Source organism: Physcomitrium patens, chromosome 6 (genome assembly GCF_059467195.1).
Source record: "Physcomitrium patens ecotype Gransden chromosome 6, ASM5946719v1, whole genome shotgun sequence".
NCBI lineage: Eukaryota > Viridiplantae > Streptophyta > Bryopsida > Funariales > Funariaceae > Physcomitrium > Physcomitrium patens.
This window is the reverse complement of record NC_143415.1, coordinates 4,231,087-4,249,621: the sequence shown is the minus strand read 5'-3', so window position 1 is coordinate 4,249,621 and position 18,535 is coordinate 4,231,087. Positions and strand designations below refer to the sequence as shown.

At 34.9% G+C, this 18,535-nt stretch overlaps 2 protein-coding genes and 1 long non-coding RNA gene across 11 annotated transcripts; 1 reads left to right on the top strand and 2 right to left on the bottom strand.

Moving 5' to 3' along the window:
* Positions 1-4,711: 4,711 nt before the first annotated feature.
* Positions 4,712-7,179, bottom strand: LOC149989107 (uncharacterized). Of its 3 annotated transcripts, XR_016503213.1 has the most exons (3): positions 6,279-7,160; positions 5,329-6,145; positions 4,712-5,148 (listed from the first exon to the last, which is right to left on the bottom strand). It is a non-coding gene; the product is annotated as an uncharacterized LOC149989107 (long non-coding RNA). The 3 variants fall into 3 exon arrangements; XR_016503214.1 differs by having other exon boundaries at positions 4,712-5,196; positions 5,329-7,179; XR_016503212.1 differs by having other exon boundaries at positions 5,329-7,160.
* Positions 7,180-9,397: 2,218 nt separating this feature from the next.
* Positions 9,398-11,925, bottom strand: LOC141045498 (uncharacterized). Of its 6 annotated transcripts, none has more exons than XM_090250985.1 (5): positions 11,620-11,925; positions 10,748-10,861; positions 10,506-10,576; positions 10,107-10,183; positions 9,398-9,825 (listed from the first exon to the last, which is right to left on the bottom strand). In XM_090250985.1, exons 1-5 carry the CDS (start codon positions 11,727-11,729, stop codon positions 9,715-9,717), a joined length of 483 nt encoding a protein of 160 aa, XP_090107111.1. In that variant the 5' UTR covers positions 11,730-11,925; the 3' UTR covers positions 9,398-9,714. The 6 variants fall into 6 exon arrangements, 4 of the variants coding, with proteins under 4 accessions (XP_090107111.1, XP_090107113.1, XP_073390705.1 ...); XM_090250987.1 differs by having other exon boundaries at positions 10,058-10,183; positions 10,506-10,587; positions 10,752-10,861; XM_073534604.2 differs by having other exon boundaries at positions 10,081-10,183; positions 10,506-10,587; positions 10,752-10,861.
* A 491-nt stretch (positions 11,926-12,416) lies between these two features.
* LOC112283432 (uncharacterized) lies at positions 12,417-13,710 on the top strand. 2 transcript variants are annotated; one of them, XM_073534603.1, is made up of 3 exons: positions 12,417-12,873; positions 13,130-13,187; positions 13,411-13,710. In XM_073534603.1, exons 1-2 carry the CDS (start codon positions 12,491-12,493, stop codon positions 13,131-13,133), a joined length of 387 nt encoding a protein of 128 aa, XP_073390704.1. In that variant the 5' UTR covers positions 12,417-12,490; the 3' UTR covers positions 13,134-13,187; positions 13,411-13,710. The 2 variants fall into 2 exon arrangements, with proteins under 2 accessions (XP_073390704.1, XP_073390703.1); XM_073534602.2 differs by having other exon boundaries at positions 12,418-13,187.
* The last annotated feature ends 4,825 nt before the right edge of the window (positions 13,711-18,535 follow it).

Here is an 18,535-nt window from a genome sequence, read left to right as displayed (position 1 = left end):
AAATGTGGTAGTGACAATACTTCAGGAGAAGCATTATACAAGCTGGGTAAAAGAGTGAGGAATCTAATTATTTTTATTTTTATTTTTTTAATAAAAAAGTATATTCAACCTTCTAAGCTGAATTCTTTTTTGTATTTAAACTTCAAATCATAATTCCATCCACATGTATTCATACACACAAACTTTAGTCCTCATTGCCCTTGATATGAGGATAGCCATGTGTCAAAGAGTTACTATGGCCCCAAAGATACTCCATCATTATTGTTGTTTGTTGTTTTATTTTATTTTTTTCATTTTGTTTTTGTTTTTGATTTTGTTTTGTTTTGTTTTTTTTTATTCTTTTTTTTGTTAGTTAGTTCGTTTGTTAGTTTGTTTGTTTTTTTCGCTGGCATGTAAAAAATACGCATATTTAAAAATTAAAATAAAAAACTCTTGGGTCCAGAATGTTGGCAAAAATTTATTTTAAAAGATAATAATAATAATAATGAGATTTCACACATGGAGACAACTTTTTGCACCAATGGTTTTGAATGGTCATTTTGTTAGGAGATAACCTACGAATGACAATTCAAACAACTTGTCTATCAAACAAATCCTCCTTAATCACTTCCCAAATCTTTTACACATTAATATCCTCTATGTCCCACATCTCATACTTCCTATCAATTAACAAATTTTCCTTCCTTCTCTTGGCCCTCTTCAACACACACACCATTAAATCCATACCAAGTATGTGATATCTTAGGGAAGTTAGTGTTAAAAAAACAGACCAAAGGTAGCCCTAGAAACTACCCATTCAGTTTTTATCTTTACACAATGCAATTAAAAATTAAGAACCTAGATAGATATATATATAGAAGATACACATACAAACACCAAAACAGTCATACACACACATATTGATTCCAGGCTTTTCATGAAACAAGGCAATGAATTTATATTTGTATAGTTTCCATGTATAAATGGGAGTAGCCTCATGGGCTAAGCCTAGATTCTAGTTCACGAGGATGCTATTTAAGATGAAGAACCGACGTGGCACCCCACAACATGATCCTAGCTGGCAGAGGGACCCAACAATATGACCAAGCTGGCCATTGTGTTGACCATGTTCTGTGGACCTCATTATTTGGCGTAGACCTATTGTTTGCGCGTTAAGTATCTAGTAAAACTAAATTAAGATTTAAAATTGCATCAAAATTCTAATTTTAGATGTAACCCATAAGTTGTGTTTGCGTTGGATTAGTCTCATTTTATTTTCAAGGGAAACGCTCTTCAAGGGGCATAGAACTCATAAATATGCTTGACTAGGAGAACATGCAATAGAAATGAATTTGGGAGTAGACGTCACAATTGGAAATAAGAGCTTAATCACTTTGGTGTTTAAGGATTACACTGGAGGTTTAATTTTTATTTGATAAGCATGAACTTTGTCTTTTAATATTTAGGTGGACCGTAAATGTTATTTACTTATTTATTTTCTTATTTATCAACTTGAAGTTTGTTTGTTTTGTTTTTTGTTTTTTGTTTTTTCGTTTTTTTAATAATTCATGTGCGCACTGTATTATCAGATTTTGAAGTGGATTGTTTACTTTTTACTCTTGTTGCATAATGCTTTTGAGAAAAATGTTCATACACACTAATTTTTATTTTTTTATTTGTTTTTACTTTATAAAGTAAAGCCACATGTACATCCAGAAGTGTGTACTAGAATATATATATATATATATATATATATATATTTATGAGAAATAAACCACCTGTATTTTTTCTGAATTTTCTTAACAATTATTAATTTTGAAGTTTATTATAATATTTATTGCTATGAAGTTTTTTTATTTTATATATTTTATATATATATATATATATATTTATAAACAATCGTTTGTGTTTTAGCTGTTTATTTTAAATATCATTGCCAAAGTTATCCAAATTTTAGAGTACATACAATAAATTGAATCTTTTAGTGACATTCTATTTTTTTGGTTAAAATAATGTTAAATAATTATATGTAAAGAATATAAAATAATAATAATCATAAAGTGATTTTAGGGGAACCAAAATTGACTTCACTGAATAATTGTATCTATATTAGTTGAAACAATGTAGATCTTGAAACTTTGAAATTCAAACAAATCTTTTCATACAAAAACAACATAATTAAATAAAATAAAAATGCATCAACAATTTGGAGTTCTTTGTGTAGTTATTTGGAAATTATTCTTTCAAAGATGTGAATTTTTAAGGTTTAGAGTGACAAGTCAATGTTGCTTGATGTTTTAGTAATTTAGAGAATAATTCCCTTTACAGCAAAACGTTTAGAGGTCATGAGTGACTAAAGTGTATTAAAGGAGAACATCCACTTCAAATATTAGTCCCCAAATGTTAGTACTGTTTCATGAAAATCGTAGGAAACATTCAACATTACAGTTTCAAAGACAATTTACTCAAATAGTTATATTTACAACAAGAACTATTTCAGAACTTTTATCTGCAATCATTCACTGTATATAAATACTATTATAGAACTGAACACTGACCCTCATGCTTCAAATTTTCACTACATTCACAAAACACCACCACCTCTGTTCAATAGAGAAAACTCTTTGACATAAACCTTACTTTAGGGTTTTCATGACCTCAACACCCTTCTTCAAGATTTACAAAATACATGAAATCAACACAAAAACATGAATGTTTACAATCTGAAGTGACCTAGAACTAGCATTATAACTTTGTATGATGGCATGAAGTGGCGCACCCACATGGATTGCGATTGTAACACTGCAAAAGAAATGGCAGAATTCATCTCAACTAAAAATCCCCCCACCTCACAAAAACAAGCTCTTTCCAACAAAAAAAAAAAAAAAAAAAAAAAAAACAGTAACCTTAACGTTTTCTGTGTTGTGTGCTTTGGGCGATCTTCAACTGGAGAAAATGTGCCCACCAACTTGATGTTGCAACAGATGCAAGATCAGCCTCAGCTCCTTGAATCTTGCATCACACCACCTGTTGATACAGACCCTGTTGAAGCAAAAAGAGTGTGGGCACGGATCGTCACCGAAACGCATGAATTTCTAGCCTGTCGTGGTGTGAGAAAATCCAGCAATGTGTGAAGACGCAGACGTTATTGTAGCATCTGCTCAATCAGTGACAACGATCGTCAAGTTTTGTAGGGGGAGATGCCAGGCTTGTAAGGGCTTCTTCTCTCTCCCGAGCAAGACAAGGTTGGCATCACCCCATGCTGAATCTGCAGCCAGCATGTTGTCATCGCTGCAGGGTGAAACTACCAGTTGAATCGTCATGGATCTCAATGCCAAAGACAAGTATGAGGAAGAAACCTTCACCTCCGCGTGTCACAAATACTTGCAAATCATGCTCGACTTGGAACACAAGCAACAAGTATTGAAGCGTCGTGGTTGTCCATCATTAGTCTCAGCAAGTTGTGTAATTGTGGTATGAGTAATTTCTTTAGCCTGTGAGTGTTGATATATTGACGGTGAATTCGTCCATATTGGTTGATAGAGAGCCCCGTTTCGTTGGGTTGTTGTGCAGGAAGAGGTAAGCTGGTTTGATGCATTCAGAACTAAAACCAGTTGATCCTAGGTTTCAGTGTGAAGCAAACATTCGATTAATAAAATCTGGCGGTTTATGTGTTTGATGGATTATTGTGTCAGCGGCACTTTGAAGCAACAGAACATGGTCTTGCTAGTTAGCAATAATACTAACAATCCAATCCAGATAAGTGGACGGTGTTGAAGCTTTGTCAGTCAGTCACTGAGCTTTGTGCTGCAACATCTGTTAGCTTTGTCCAAGGAACCATGTTCGTTCCTTTGCCAAGGACCTGACAACAAACAATTGCATTTCTCAAACCTTTTCTCTCTCAGACAGTATTCTACCTGGTTGTCTGATAAGATCCAAGTCATGTACATACATGTAAGTTGTTTCCTTCCGAGGGGTTCAATATCTGACACTGTGAGTTGTTCATCACGTTGTAGTGCAGCGAGATTATTTTCTGCAGTGTATTGGTCTGAGAATTTCCTGTGTAACGGTTGCTAGAGTGAAACCAGGGATATCACTCAAATTATTTTACCACATTCCGGTCTGTCATTTGTGCATCCCAACTCTGGTTTGTTAATGCCATCAGGTTTAACAGCTGGTAATGGAGCTCAAGGACAACGGCAGAACTGGTGCAGATGTCTATCCAACTTCGTTATTACTCAGGAATGCGTATGAATTCGTAGCCATACAACAGATTATAGACGTAATTGGGCCCAGAAGACGCATTAGAGGAAAAGTCTTAGCTGGTCGAGAATTCAAGTATGCCTGATCAGCAAGACATTTAGATAATCTGAATGATGATCACAGAATGCTTACAAATGGGGTACGTGCGGTTGGTTGAAGAATTTGTAACAATGCGAACAAATTTTTGAAGATTGTATTGAAAATGGTCTACAATCAAAATGGAAGAAAACAGTACTGGAAAAGAATATTGGGAGAATAGCCTCATTTTGCACTATATACCTTGTAAGTAAAAAAACAATTGGTTCCCAGTTGCTTAAGGGACTTCATGTCTGTGCGCGAATTCGACAGCATACATTAATAGAGTATCATTTGTGTCTTCTGAATTGAATAGTTAGTATTGTAGTATATTCAGTAGAATGCCTAGAAGAGGCGATGCACGTGAAGAGGTGCGAACTGAGAGACTTTGAGGTTAGCAAAATCCGGGCACATCAGCAACCAGTTGTTTTTTTTAGGAATGGTCCATTTCTCACAAGAAAACATCTCAGCTGAGTTCATTTTCTAAATCAAAGCGTCATTTTTTCATGGTAGGATCTGTTCACCTCCCCGCTATACCGCGAGGTTTCAATGCTACTTTCTTAGATCTGGTGCAGCACGAAAATCTGAATGTAGAGTAGTCATCCAGCACAAAGCCTAGTTTCATAATATGGAACTAAGAACAATGCTAAACCACTACTTGTGTGTCGGTGACATGGTCACAAAACAATTACAACCTGATTTAATGGGGTTTCGAACAGACTCGCTTGAAGAGTGGTCCAACAGATCTTGCACTCGCGTAGCATTGCCCGCCACAAATTTTCAGGCAGTTTCTCCACGATGACAACAGAATCGAGGCGTTTGTGGGTACTCCTGCAGGTGACCGTATCTAATTAACCTCAATCGCAGCCATTGTTGAACCTGTCATTGCTAGAGCCAGATTAACTAAACAGAAATATGCCTTTCGTCCAATAAAAGCAATAAATTAAACAAGGAAAACCTGACAAATCTAGTTTTTAGAACGACATGCAATGAGGGACGGGAGACACTGACCTTTCTAGTTGCAGAGTTCGCATGAGTCTTTTGAATGGGTCGATGCCTCAGAGAAAGAGAGAAATAGTGTGTGCGGTAGCTGGTGGAAGCTGTGAGCAAAGAGACTGGAAGGTCAGTAGAGGTGTATGACTCTACAATCGGTCACAGGCGAGGTGAATTCCTCCCACAAGCTTTGGATTATAGAGTCGCACACCTTTGCTGACAATCCAACCTTGAATAGAGTGAACCTACACATGACGGCGACTAGGCTTGTCCCTGTATACAACTAGAGTAAAACAGCACAATAGGATTCTCTACTCCTCCTCTCCAAAGGGTTTAACAGAGGGGTTATGTTCATAGCCCATGCTGTGGGAACTGAGTGAGTTCGATGATGAAGGTTGCAGGCATTATGAACAGCAGTAGTGGCAGGAGCGGATTTGACGAGATACATAGATAGATAGATAGACTAGAAGTGTCAGTGGAGGTGTATGACTCTACAATCGAATGCTTGGTGTGCACTTCGATCTTAAGCGATCTACTAGCACAGCTTGGATTATAGAGTCACACACCCTTGCTGACCCTCTAGTCTTGTGTGGAACGCCGGCGCACCTTGTGGAATGAGGAAGATAAGGATGAAAGCTGACATGGAAACTAGATTTCAAAGGAGGGAGGGGGGGGGGGTTTCTTAAACGAGAAAAATGCACCCAGAATGAGTGTGCACGGCCAACTGATAATTTTTCCAGCTATTGGATAGGCTATTCACGTGCGCTTTTCTGACATTTCATCCAGAAGTTCACATGCATTCATGTACTTCCTTTCGCGGAAAGTTGAATCCAAACTGCAAAATGCAGAAGCCAGTAAGCACGGTTCAAGAAATAATTCTGAGCGATACAAAAGACATCACCGACAATAGACCCACTGAAATCCATGCCACACCGACGGTTCGATTGTGAGCCACAGGATGGACTTACCTGAGGAACTTGCTGATTCCGAACCCCCTACTTGGTGCAGGTAATAGAATGAGGACAAGAGGCAGTGTTTCCCATGACCTGAATGATGGAATAAGATTCACTGAACGGGAGGCACATTAGTGGTGTATGACTTCAACCACGTGCACACCTGTTGTGATCAAAGGGGCTTCCGAAACTCTTCAAAGGAGCAGTACACAGAGCCGGAGAGTCGGCAGAGGTGCATGACTCTACAACCACGATTGATCAATGCCGAGTTGTAAGGTCAAACACCCATGCTGAAGCTCCACGCTGATCAATACACTAAAAACAATTCCACTCGGTCTCCACTGTGTGTACAAGCCAAGCCACAAACTCGCACTCAAGGAAAGCGACTTAAAGCGCTTCGCCTGATCAAGGCGATCACTGCTGATCTCAAATTGAGCTCGGTTTTGCCGCCGCAACTGGGATGACCACAAGTCTCATTTTTCTCGAGAGGGGGGGGGGATTGCTAGAGAGTACAAGATCAGCGTTGGCGTGAACATTTCTAGTGCCTCACACGGTGAGAACAGCGGTGTAAAAACAAACAATAACACAAACAAACACACAACAACAATGGTGAATTTAGAACGGCAACTGATGCCTGCATTCACAGGCACATGGACCAGAGAATGTACAGTCTAAAGCCATTTCATGACAATGTGCACAACTGTGACACAAAGTATATGGACCTAAGAATGTCCTTGATCTCACAGAGACGCCCTTAAAACAGCAACAGCGCCGCTCTGGCTTCAGCACTAATTCTCTCTCTCTCTCTCTCTCTCTCTCTCCCTCTCTCACTCAGTCACTCACTCCCTGGTGGGTGAAGCAAATTTGAGAGCAACAGACTCACGTTGAATGTAATAACGGACTCAGCCAAATGTAAGATGGTGAAATGGGGATGGGACTGAGAACTATTTGTATGGATCAGCCGCCCCGATGACTGATGACGTCGCCGAAACGTGGTAGTCTTCGAGATTCTTCTGCGTTATGTTTTTCACTATTGCTTGGTGACGATTTCAGGTAATCTCGGCAGCGCCTCTATGAGTTCCATGAGTTCAGGCATGTAGAGGCTGGTGAAAAATACATAAAAATAAACTAAAAGTATAAAAGAATAAGTAAAACATGTATACACTCACAGGCGCACACACACACACACTAATTCAATTTGAAGTGGCTGGATGACTGTCAACTGCAGTTGCTGAAGGGATGAGATTCTCAACGCCTTCTACACTACCAAGTCCACCTTCTGCAGTGTAGATTGACTTTCATTCCATATTGAATTAATGGAAACTTAGTACCCTCGCAGAATTATAAATGCTTTAGTTGCTCACTCCTTCTGTACCCACAATCCAGTTCAGAAACTGAAGCATACAAATGCTGTTCAGTAAAGGAAAAATTGGGTCGTGTCATATAGACCCACTTGTGGCCTTCACAACCATGACCCAGCCAATCTCTTCATTCTCTTTGCTGAGAATAAGTATTGTTAAAAAAAAATAAATGAAAAAGAGAGTGTGAGTTTGACATTTTGTTTATGAAAAGACAATCCTACATTGGGTTACAACACATGAATGAGTCAAACTGAGTTGTGCATTGCCCTATGCAGAAAAGGGTGGCCCCCATTCAAATCATTTGGAAACTTTTTAGAGAGGGGTTTGAGTTCAAGGCTCAACAAAGAGGGTCTAAGTGTTTATTTATTGAGGGCTGGGCTTTGCCTTGGAAATGGTGTGCACACCCTACAGGAAAAATGTGGCAAATTGACTGGGTTTGTGAGCTTTCATGGAGGATGATGCAAACTGTTACAGGAAATAAAGGATATTGTGGGGGGGGGGGGACATGCTTCCTAGCCTTTTGGGATTTTGTTGGTTTGGAAAAAAACAATGGGCTGGATTTCATGAGATACAAAGATTGGGCATCTGGCAACTTGGGCTACCATATAGAACCAAAGAAAAACACAGGTGAGACTTGGTCTTTTCACTGTTGTCCTAGTTATTGCTGTGGATGGGAGGTGGTATTAGGGTTCAGTGCCAAAAGTATGAAACCCATTCTTCAACAAACAAAAACAGACACACAAACAAATAAATAAATCAAACTTCAATGATTTTTTCATTGTTTTGAGCATAGTATACAAGCTGTGTATTGATTGGAAGTACCAACAGAAAATCCAATGTTTTAAATGTATTCTTTAATACTGAAATTAAAAATGAGAACCCTTGTTCATTTCTCCATTCCTTTTTTTGTGTTCAACAAAATTATTATTATTATTATTATTTTGAAATTTTATTGTCTGGTGATATTATTGAAAATTCATCTCATTTATTCCTTTGAAAATCCTTTTAACGTAACATAGATGAAAAACTGTATCAAGGATTCAACTCTAGAAATTCCCATCCTCTTTATATATCCAGTTTTCTTGCATATTATATGTCATGATCTGTTTTATGGAAAAAAGTGCAAATGATCAAAATATAAACATTATAGATATTACATTTGGACCAAGCAAATTTCATACTAAAAATAAATGAATAAAATCTAGTGGATAAATGCAGCGAACAAAACTAGAAAATCAGTTCATCTCTGTTTATTTATCATTTACTTTTTACCATTATGAATGGAAATGAGGTATTGCTTTCACACAAAAATAAATAAAATTCCATGTGATATTCTCCACTTAATCTTAAGGAAGACCCATCTTCAGTTCAGAAACAGACATACCAACTGGGAACATTCAGGGATGGGAACTCTCAAAAAACACACCATGCATTCTAAAAAACATTCATCTATTGGTTAGAAAAGTTCCCTTTTATAAAATCCAATGTACAAAAGTAATTGTTCAAGTGTACAAATTAATAATGGTACATATATTGGATTCAAATTTCCTTGACTTTGCTTCTGAATGGAAAGTGGACTAAGTTTATTAAAATAAAATAAAATAAGCCAAATTACGAATAGGGTACCATTTTGATCATTTAGCAAACAGTAACAAATTGTCCTCCTCTGCTTGAGTATGATTTTAAAAAATCTTCTTAGCTATACATTAGAAGGTAGCTCACAATGAAATTTGATGCTTTGCAGAGGCCAACATTACAAAAACCAACACTTCCAAAGAATGAAATCACATTAAATGTTGGCATTGTTACATTTCCATTTTTAATGGGATATTTTTCAAGTATGCACTACAAACTATTCTTTTTCTATATGTCCAAAAAGAATAACTGCAGATAAATATACTCAAACTAAACCCATTGTCCTCTTTTCACTCTGTACACAAAGACAAGGCCCAAAGTATAAAAAAACGCAGCTGTCCTGCCCCAAAACTTCACCCCAGTCCTCACATTATTAGGGTTTCCATGCACAGAAGAGGTGTCAAAGTGAGCTTTTTGGTGTTTGTGGATGAGGCAAATGCTCCTTTTTCATTCATTCATCCATAAAGCAATGGTGCAGTGGACCCATTATTATTGGCAAACCCCCTGGAACTATGTCTTATAATTCCATGCCCGGTGCTCTGTGCCCAATGAGAAGAAAGCAAAACCTGCTTGCACACACACGGATTACTTGTTGAATCTGATTGCTCACTCATTCATATATGTATACACATTCATATATATATATATATATATATATTCATATACAAATATAAACACACACTCATACACACACAAACAGAGATACATGTGATCTGCCTGATGGAAAACCCTCGCACAATGGCATTCATCCTGTCTCTGCTTTCATTCATGTATGTGTGCAACTCTATTGAAATGTACCACTGCTATCAGTAGGTTTTTACATTGCTGATGTTTTATTTAATTTTACTATGGATGAACTGTGGCTCATTCTGAATATGGGGTGTGAAGCTTGGTTCTTCAAATGGCTGCTCCTTCCTTGAAAGGCTGTGTATCACAAGGGCACCAAAAATCAAATCCATATGATGTCAATTTCCCCACCACCCTTTGAAGATTTGTACATGATTTTTTTAAAAATATTATTAAGAAAGATTAATTAAAAATAAATATTGCTTCCATTTCTATCAAAAGTATATACCATCATATTTTCAGTCAACCAAATTTGCCTCTATTTTTTCCCTTTTTTTATTTTAATTTCCCTCCCCCATCTGTAATTTGGATTGTGGTCTAATGCTCTGGGCTCTTTGAAATAGGGGAAGGGGAACAAGGGAACAAAACACAACAAAGTCAAAAGGAAAGTGGAACCCACCTTTTGGCTTTCTCTTTTTGGGGTTCCTTTTTTTCTTCTCGGCATGTGGAGAAGGCAATGGAATATAGTATCTGATCAAATCCTTGAATTTTGTTGCAGTGTCAGATCAGCAGCCAGAAAACCCAATCTCCTCAAATCTCTCATGTCTCGTGCCAACATAAAGCAATGAACAAAAAACAAAACAAAGTATAATAAGATGGTGGTATTAATAAGTAAGTAAGTAGATAAATAAATAATACCACCCACCAGCCTCTCTCTCTTGTTTCATTTGTAGGAGTTGTGGCTTGCAGTGGCAGTCAAAGTTTCCTATAGTTAGTTTTGTTGTTATCCAACTTTGGGGAAGCACCATCACCCTCCTTAAATGCATGGATACAAACACAGGTTTTTAGCATTCTGCACACCATCAAAGAAAGGGAAAGTGGCAGGATTTGCATGGTTTTTAGGGTTCCATTCCATGAAATGATGGGAAAGTCATGGAGAAGAATAGATATTTAGGGTTTCGTGCAGGCAATGGGGTGCAGAAAAGTGATGGAGATGCATGGTTTTTGTGCTTATTTTTCTAGTATTGGAGGGAGAAAGCCAAGGAGACAAATGGGTTTTTTAGGGTTCTGTTTTTGTTGAAGGTACATACTTATTGAGATATAGATAGATAGATAGATAGATAATTTGTTAATGGAGTTGCACACAAAAACACACACACTCTTTTCCTGGTATGTGAAGATATATATTGTTGAGACACCAAAAAACAATACAAAAATTGTTGTAAAAAGAAGTAAAAAAAAACACTCTATTCGTCAAATCAAGGTTCTTGATTCCCCAAAATTTGTATCCTGAAGTGAATAAACTTAATAAACTAACTATCAATTGTTTCCAAGAATAGGTCAAAGTAAGGTCTACATTCCTATACATCAGCTACTACCACTCATACAACCTATCCTACACATTAACTGAATTAGTTCTAATTTATTTAATCTGGATTGAAACAACACCAGACAGCAAAGAAATATTTATCCAGATCCTCATCAATCCACCTTGTTTCAAAATCCTCTTAAACAAATACTATTGTTTAAAGAATATCAAAAACACAGGAATAACTAATTTGAAAAAACCACACTTTACAGCACATGGGCAGCATGTCAGCACAGATATTGTCAAATGGCCACAACGGTTTGTGAAGATGAACAGGTTTTGTCTGATCTCTCGTGCTTGTACTTCTGATTTCATGCACTTAAAAAAAAAAAAAAAAAAAACTTTTACTTTTACTTTTACTTTTTCCCCAATCTGTTTATTCAAACTCTAAATGAGGTGAATCAAAATAAAAACACTTTGCTAAATTTACATATTTCTTTCGCATGATGGGTTTTCATTGAACAGGAGTTGCAGGCACAAATCAAAATCATCCTTACAAAAATGACCAGCTTGCAAGTGGTTTTCCACATGTCATTTTTTTCACCTTACAAAAAATACAAAGTAGGCAAATAAAGATATAAATAAAACAGAGGAAGAAGTCCCTATTGGTATATTTCACAAAGTACATGCTCTACACAACTCAAAGGACACAAGGCTTCTCATTAACAAAGATGGCAAGATTGGCAAGGGCAGCAGTGATTGCAGCCTACAACACATGCTGATTTCTACAGTACACATTGGAAGCCAAAATTACTATATAATCAATTAATGCTAATCGATACAAACATAAATTACATTTATATATATATATATATATATATATGCATACAGAGAGGACTTGGAGGAGTTGTCAACACCATCATGGGCTTTGCTAAATGAGCAACAAACAAACACAAAAGTAAATTTGAAGGGCAAGGAAAGAGGGGTAAGATAATATCTTAATGGGAGGGATTGGGGATTGTGAGAGGTGCGGGGTACAAGTTGACTCCTCCCACGAGTCATCAGGTTTGTTGGGCAACCCTTCACATTCCTCCCTTGTAAGGAAGTGGGCTTGAATCTCGTGAGACACATTTGAGATGGCAGCGTTTGAAATGGAGTACTCTGCTGCTGAAGTAGAAGAAGAAGCAGAAGCAGCAGAAGAAGAAGGAAAGCTAGCAACAACAACAACAACAGCCAAAAACCTTTTCTCCAAAAAATATACCGTTCTCATTTGTTATCTTGTAACGCAGCAGGTTTTGATCTCCATAAAGAGCTACACAAATGCTACCTCTGCAGTCATCGTTGTGCACTCTTCACAAGTGGACCGAATTGCAAGAGTGGTTGTCACTCCACAATCAAACCGAATTGGCAAAACAACACTGATGCTGGTTCTTCACAGTTTTCCTACGTTGTCACTCTTCACAGCCTGGAGTTTTGAGCTGAAGGTGCAGTCGTCAGATGGCTTGAAGAAGACCTTGAGGTGCAGCTGGAAAGGAGTGTTGAACAGCTAGAGAGGATGTCGCTGGAGATTCATCCGTTTAAAACTACAGAGACCGATTTAATAACCTCGTGAACGGAGACTGTGAAGGAAGCTTTCCGTTTTTTTTTTTTTTCTCTTTACTGAAATGCTGTTGAGTACTATACTTTTGGTTAGTATCCAAATTTTGAGCTTTTCTTACTTTCTAGTATTACTTTTTTGGTGACAAGTAACGACCTCCTGAATCGAGGTGGTGCAGCTAGCAAGTTGGAACCCACCATGATCTTTGAAGTCGGAGTGGTTCCTTAAACACAACGGTACTTAAGTTCGGATTAGTAAAAATAAACAGCGGTTGTTATTGATCTTTCGGATAGATCAGAAATCAGTATATATGTATGTATTTATATATATATATATATATATAAAAGCTGGTTGCACCTTTTCCACCTGTTCTATCATTTGATGTAATTCCAGCCCTAAATTAACATCTCCTAGTATTGTACGAAGAATTACGCCCTCTCTCTCTCACGTTGAATGCAGTCTAGATGTGGAAAGTTGGAGTTTGACATGCACCAACACGTTCATGTGTTGGAACCCAACAATCACAATCTGCTTACGAACAACGTCAAGTCGGATCACTCGGTGTTCAGACACGAAGCGGATACGAATGCACAACGCTACTTGAGCTACTTTCAAAGAATGTTTCAATAAGTTACAGTTGTTTTATCATGAGCGGCCCTTTGAAGGAAGCTCTCTGTGTTCTCGGATTGTAACATGTTTGCCGTGCTGGAGCTTTGTAACTTATGTATCGATGTAATGTAATGTATTGTTTTTGTTTTTGTTTGTTTTGTTTTGTTATTTGTTTTTTTTTTTCTGAAAAAGATAAAATTCATACAGCTTGCAAAATAATTTTATTGGGTTTCAGGTGTCATTTTCATGCATGCAATCTTTCACAACTTTGAGTAATTTTTAACCAATAAATGCTACTTTATCTAAACAGATTTGTTAGTTAAATCTTATTTAGGAGTATCTACTGCATATTTCAATGGTGTTGTTTCAAAACTGTAAATTTTTCATCTTTACTTAATAATGTTAGTGGCATTTTTCTTAGAAAAGTTGAAGCACAATGCAAAGAGTTTGCTAATTCAAAAGGGATATAAGACAACTTGTTGTTCTATGATTGAAAAATTGAGAAATATACATACTTGCATCAATACAAAATTTCACCACCCTCATTATCATCCTTCTTCATTGCTTGGTTAATTTCTATTGGAATGCATTCTTCTATTATATATATATATATATATATATATGTATATATTAAAGAATTAAAGTTACAATATCCTCTTAGATAATTAAATTAATATCTCTTGATCCAAAAACTTACCAAAATTTAAAAGTTAATATATAAAACTCACTATGCAATGCAGACAATAAAGATGCATGCAAACAAATATAATAATAGAAGATTTTATAATTTTATATAATTTAGAAGATTTTAATTAAAATAAATTATAAATTTGAATTATAATTATAATTATAAATTCTCACTTAAAATTCTTAAATTTAAAGAATTAAACTTTTATCTAAATAAGCCTTTTATTTTCTTATTTCTTTTGTTTTTGTTTTACACCAACCTTTATTTTTCTTAAATAATATCTTTCAATTATAGACAACTGTGTTAATAACAAGTCCTTTATAAAAATGGTATATAAGATCATCAAATAAATAAATAAATAAATATTTAAATATATGATGTATATTATTTAATTTTTTAAGGTTCTAATAAGAAAGATAGAATTTTCTTAATTTTTTTCTAAAAGTTTTAAAAAATTGCACTTCAAATATATGTATATATATAAACTGATTATAATTAATTATTTTGTTAAAATAGTATAAATTTTGATTTTATAAAAAAAATTAATTGAAATTCAATAAATTATTTATAACAACCATGTAATTGAAAAAAATTGTATTATTGGCTTTCATATAGATAGTTTTCTAAAGTGTAACTTGATTTTTGATGGATGCATGAGCTCAATTAAAATCAGATTTTTGAATTAATTATTAAATTAATTATTTAATTTTAAATTATTTATTATAATTTTTTATCATTAAAATACACTTTATATCTTTGTTTTTATAAAAATTTATAAAAATCTACAAACATATATTTTTTCATCTATTTGAATATTTTAAACATATAACTAAAGTTGAAATCCATTTCGAAGATTAATTAATTAATTTCTTATGCCTGTAATATTTATTAAGAAATTAAGTTCATGTTTTGAAGTTAAATAGTCATATACAAATTCGTTTTTAAGACATCATTTTCTTTTATAAAGTCTGTTATTTTTCAACATTAATAAAATTATTCAAAATGTAAAACTGGAATTTTTAATCATACTTAATTTTCCATAACTTAAAATTTATTAAATTTTTTCAGTTTATTGATTTTTAAATAAATGAAATATGTGGTATATCTTTAAAATCAATTCCCAAAATACATCACCAACAATGTATTTCCATAATAAATGTATGTGTGTATAATATTATATATATATATATATATATATTATAATTTTTTGTTTTATTTAATTTTTATTTTATTTTATATTATATTTTTATTTTATTTACTAATTAATAATTAATAATTTTGTTACATCTCAAAAAAAATTGTGATGCTAAAACTGGAGAGAAAAAAGAAATATATCTAAATTTTAAGTATTCTTGGTAAAAGAAAAAAATTATATATAAATTTTTAGAATATACAAGAAAATAAAGACAGAATATTCGTATTGTTGTAGTCTATGATTTTTATTTTTTTGATTTTACATATATATATATATATATATATATATATATACCTATTATTTCTCTTTTCCTTACATATTATTATTGTTGATGGAATGTGTTTGTGTGATTCTTGGCAACATTTTTTGGATTGTGATTTACTATCATTTTATACATTATTATACATCAATTACTTTAAAATTTAATATTTCACTTCCAAACCAAAGGCACCTAATACTAGTACACCTATATCTATCTACACATACAAGTGCTTCTTTGTCTGAAGATCTTAGACTACCAATGGATGTTTGACTAAGTTGAAGCTGGTTGTTGATCTAGCCGCTCATAAAAATGAGTCTATTTCTTCTTCCAAAAATAGATACTTCATGGGGAGAGCGACATTGTAAATGAATCACCTCTTCCTTTTGATAGAACCAAGTTAAAACCTCACATTCCATTTGCAGAAGAATTTGAACCCAGATGCTTTATTACCACCGCAGCGTTGATTGCCTGGTCTCACTTGTCTAGGCAGACTGTATTTTTTCCTAACAAACATCGAATTTGACTGCTCAATTGTAAACGCCAAGTTGTACATGTATCGTAAGCTCAACTTCTGCAAAATCGATCAGTAACTGCAATTTAACTGGCAGAATATTGGCAACATTCTCAAGCCTGATTTAATGCTGGGCATTCGCTGTCCCTTCAGCTTTGAGTCATTCCAGTCCAAAGCTTATATTTTCTAGATTGCTTCCGGTTTCTGATCGAACCTCACAAAGTCTTGTAAAACAAGGTTTTGTACCCAATTCAAGTGATACATATCTTAGTTGACAGAAGATTCCATGCAGGGTATGATTTGCTATGCCTTCCGCATATTACAACATCTTTTGAATGACCTCTAGCAGCATGTATGTGCGCTGCATAGAATAGTTTAAGTTAGAGGGATAGCTGTGATTGAAGTTGAAAATGCTATGCTGGTCTATTCAACCCCACATCAATCATATGACGATGATCATTAGGCAACTGATACCAACAGTAGACCTCTGAGCCCTTCACAGGAATGCAACGAAAGGGTAAACAGTGATACGCAGAGGTTGTGCTGTGGTGGTTAAACAAAGACTGGTCAAAACGCCGAGAAAAGACGGGTATTGAATACCCCATCAAAGTATCAGTGAGTAATTTGTAAAGAATTTTTCTTATAAGCAGCGTGTTAATTTCGCTGTACTGTAACATCTTCGCTCATTTGACCTCTCTGCTTTTTATCTTTTTCTTATTGTTATGACCTTCAGAACGTCTCACATTTGTCAATGGGAGGTCAATTTGCAGATTGACGGCCATAACGACTTGTTGGTTCGCAACAGCATCGATTCTGCTGTCTTTAATACATTATCCAACACGCCATGCAACGACCACGTGCATAACTCACTGTCAAGTATTTGTGAATGCTCCGCGCATCAGTTCCTGTCAAGTTCATCGCTAATGAGATCCATTTCATTGTAAGGCTGGCTACACAGGCGAAATGCTTCTCACCAGTCTGAATGGCTGTTATTCGTACAATCTTTATTGTCGATTTAAAGCACCTCTAGTACTCTTTACCTTTCTCTGCTCCACGAAAGTATGCTTGACAACTTCGAGTCCATTTGTTTACATCACGAGGTAGTTTGATAGCACACCTACAGTTGCCAAGAGTTGTTCATAGTTCTGAAACATGGCAAAAGGTGAGAGTTCTGAAGCCGTTTTGGATCACACAGGTGCTGATTCTTTCCTACAGCATCGATCAAAAGCACAGTCAGGATATCTGGCCATGATCATGTCATTTCTAATGCTACCTACAACCTCGTCAAATACTTCAGTGTATGTGGTAACGGTGAGAAGAAGATAAGACGAAACTCTGGCCTCTTCAGAAACATCTCATTTGCCAGAACTAGAATATGCTCTTTCGGAGTCCATTCGAAACTCTGGTTACCTTCACACTGACACCGACACCAACATTCACCTGTTTGACGATCTAAACAATGGACTTATACTTGTATTTGTAGTTTTTGAACTTTGTAGTTAAGAATTTTGTAGCTTTGTTTGATTTTCCTCTAACCAACAATTGGTGTCTTAAAAGTAAGAGAGGAATGCCCCCAAGTAACAAATTGTGATCTGTGAAGTTTGTTATCCAACAATATACAGATTTTGGACATCTATGATGAATATTACCAAAATACAAACTTTTTAATTTGCACACCAGTTTTAAAGATTAATTTCTGATGACTTGAAACAATAGGAAAATCAACAATCTCTAATTGAATAACAATGTGAAGAAAGAAGTAGCTATTAAAGACATTAAAAGAAATGAGAAGTTATTCAAATGTTTAACATTATTCAAATCATCGTATGAATCTTATAACAATCCTTTTAAGGTGCTTCCAATAAATAATAGTAATAAATAATGATATTTTATTATTAAACTCATGACATAAATAAATATTTGAAAACATGAAAGAATTAATGTATGTAATAGAAAAAAATTCCTTTAATACATAAATTTTTATTTTATTTTACTGATTTTTTTATTAAATATAAAGCAAAAAATAAAAAAATAAAACTCAGAAGTTAAATAATCTAAACTTATCTTAAATTGAAGATTTATTTATTAAATCAAAGTATAAGTCCATTGTTTAGATCGTCAAACAGGTGAATGATTCGGATGCCACCAAATACATGACTCTATACAAATATTTATTTGACACTTATAAAGAAATTTCAGCAATAGATATTTTTATAGGAAATAATAGCATGGTATAAGTCATTGGAATGAGCTCTATTTTAGTAGAGATTGTTGTGAGAGGAAAAATTAAGAAGATCAAATTGAAGGACGTCTTGCATG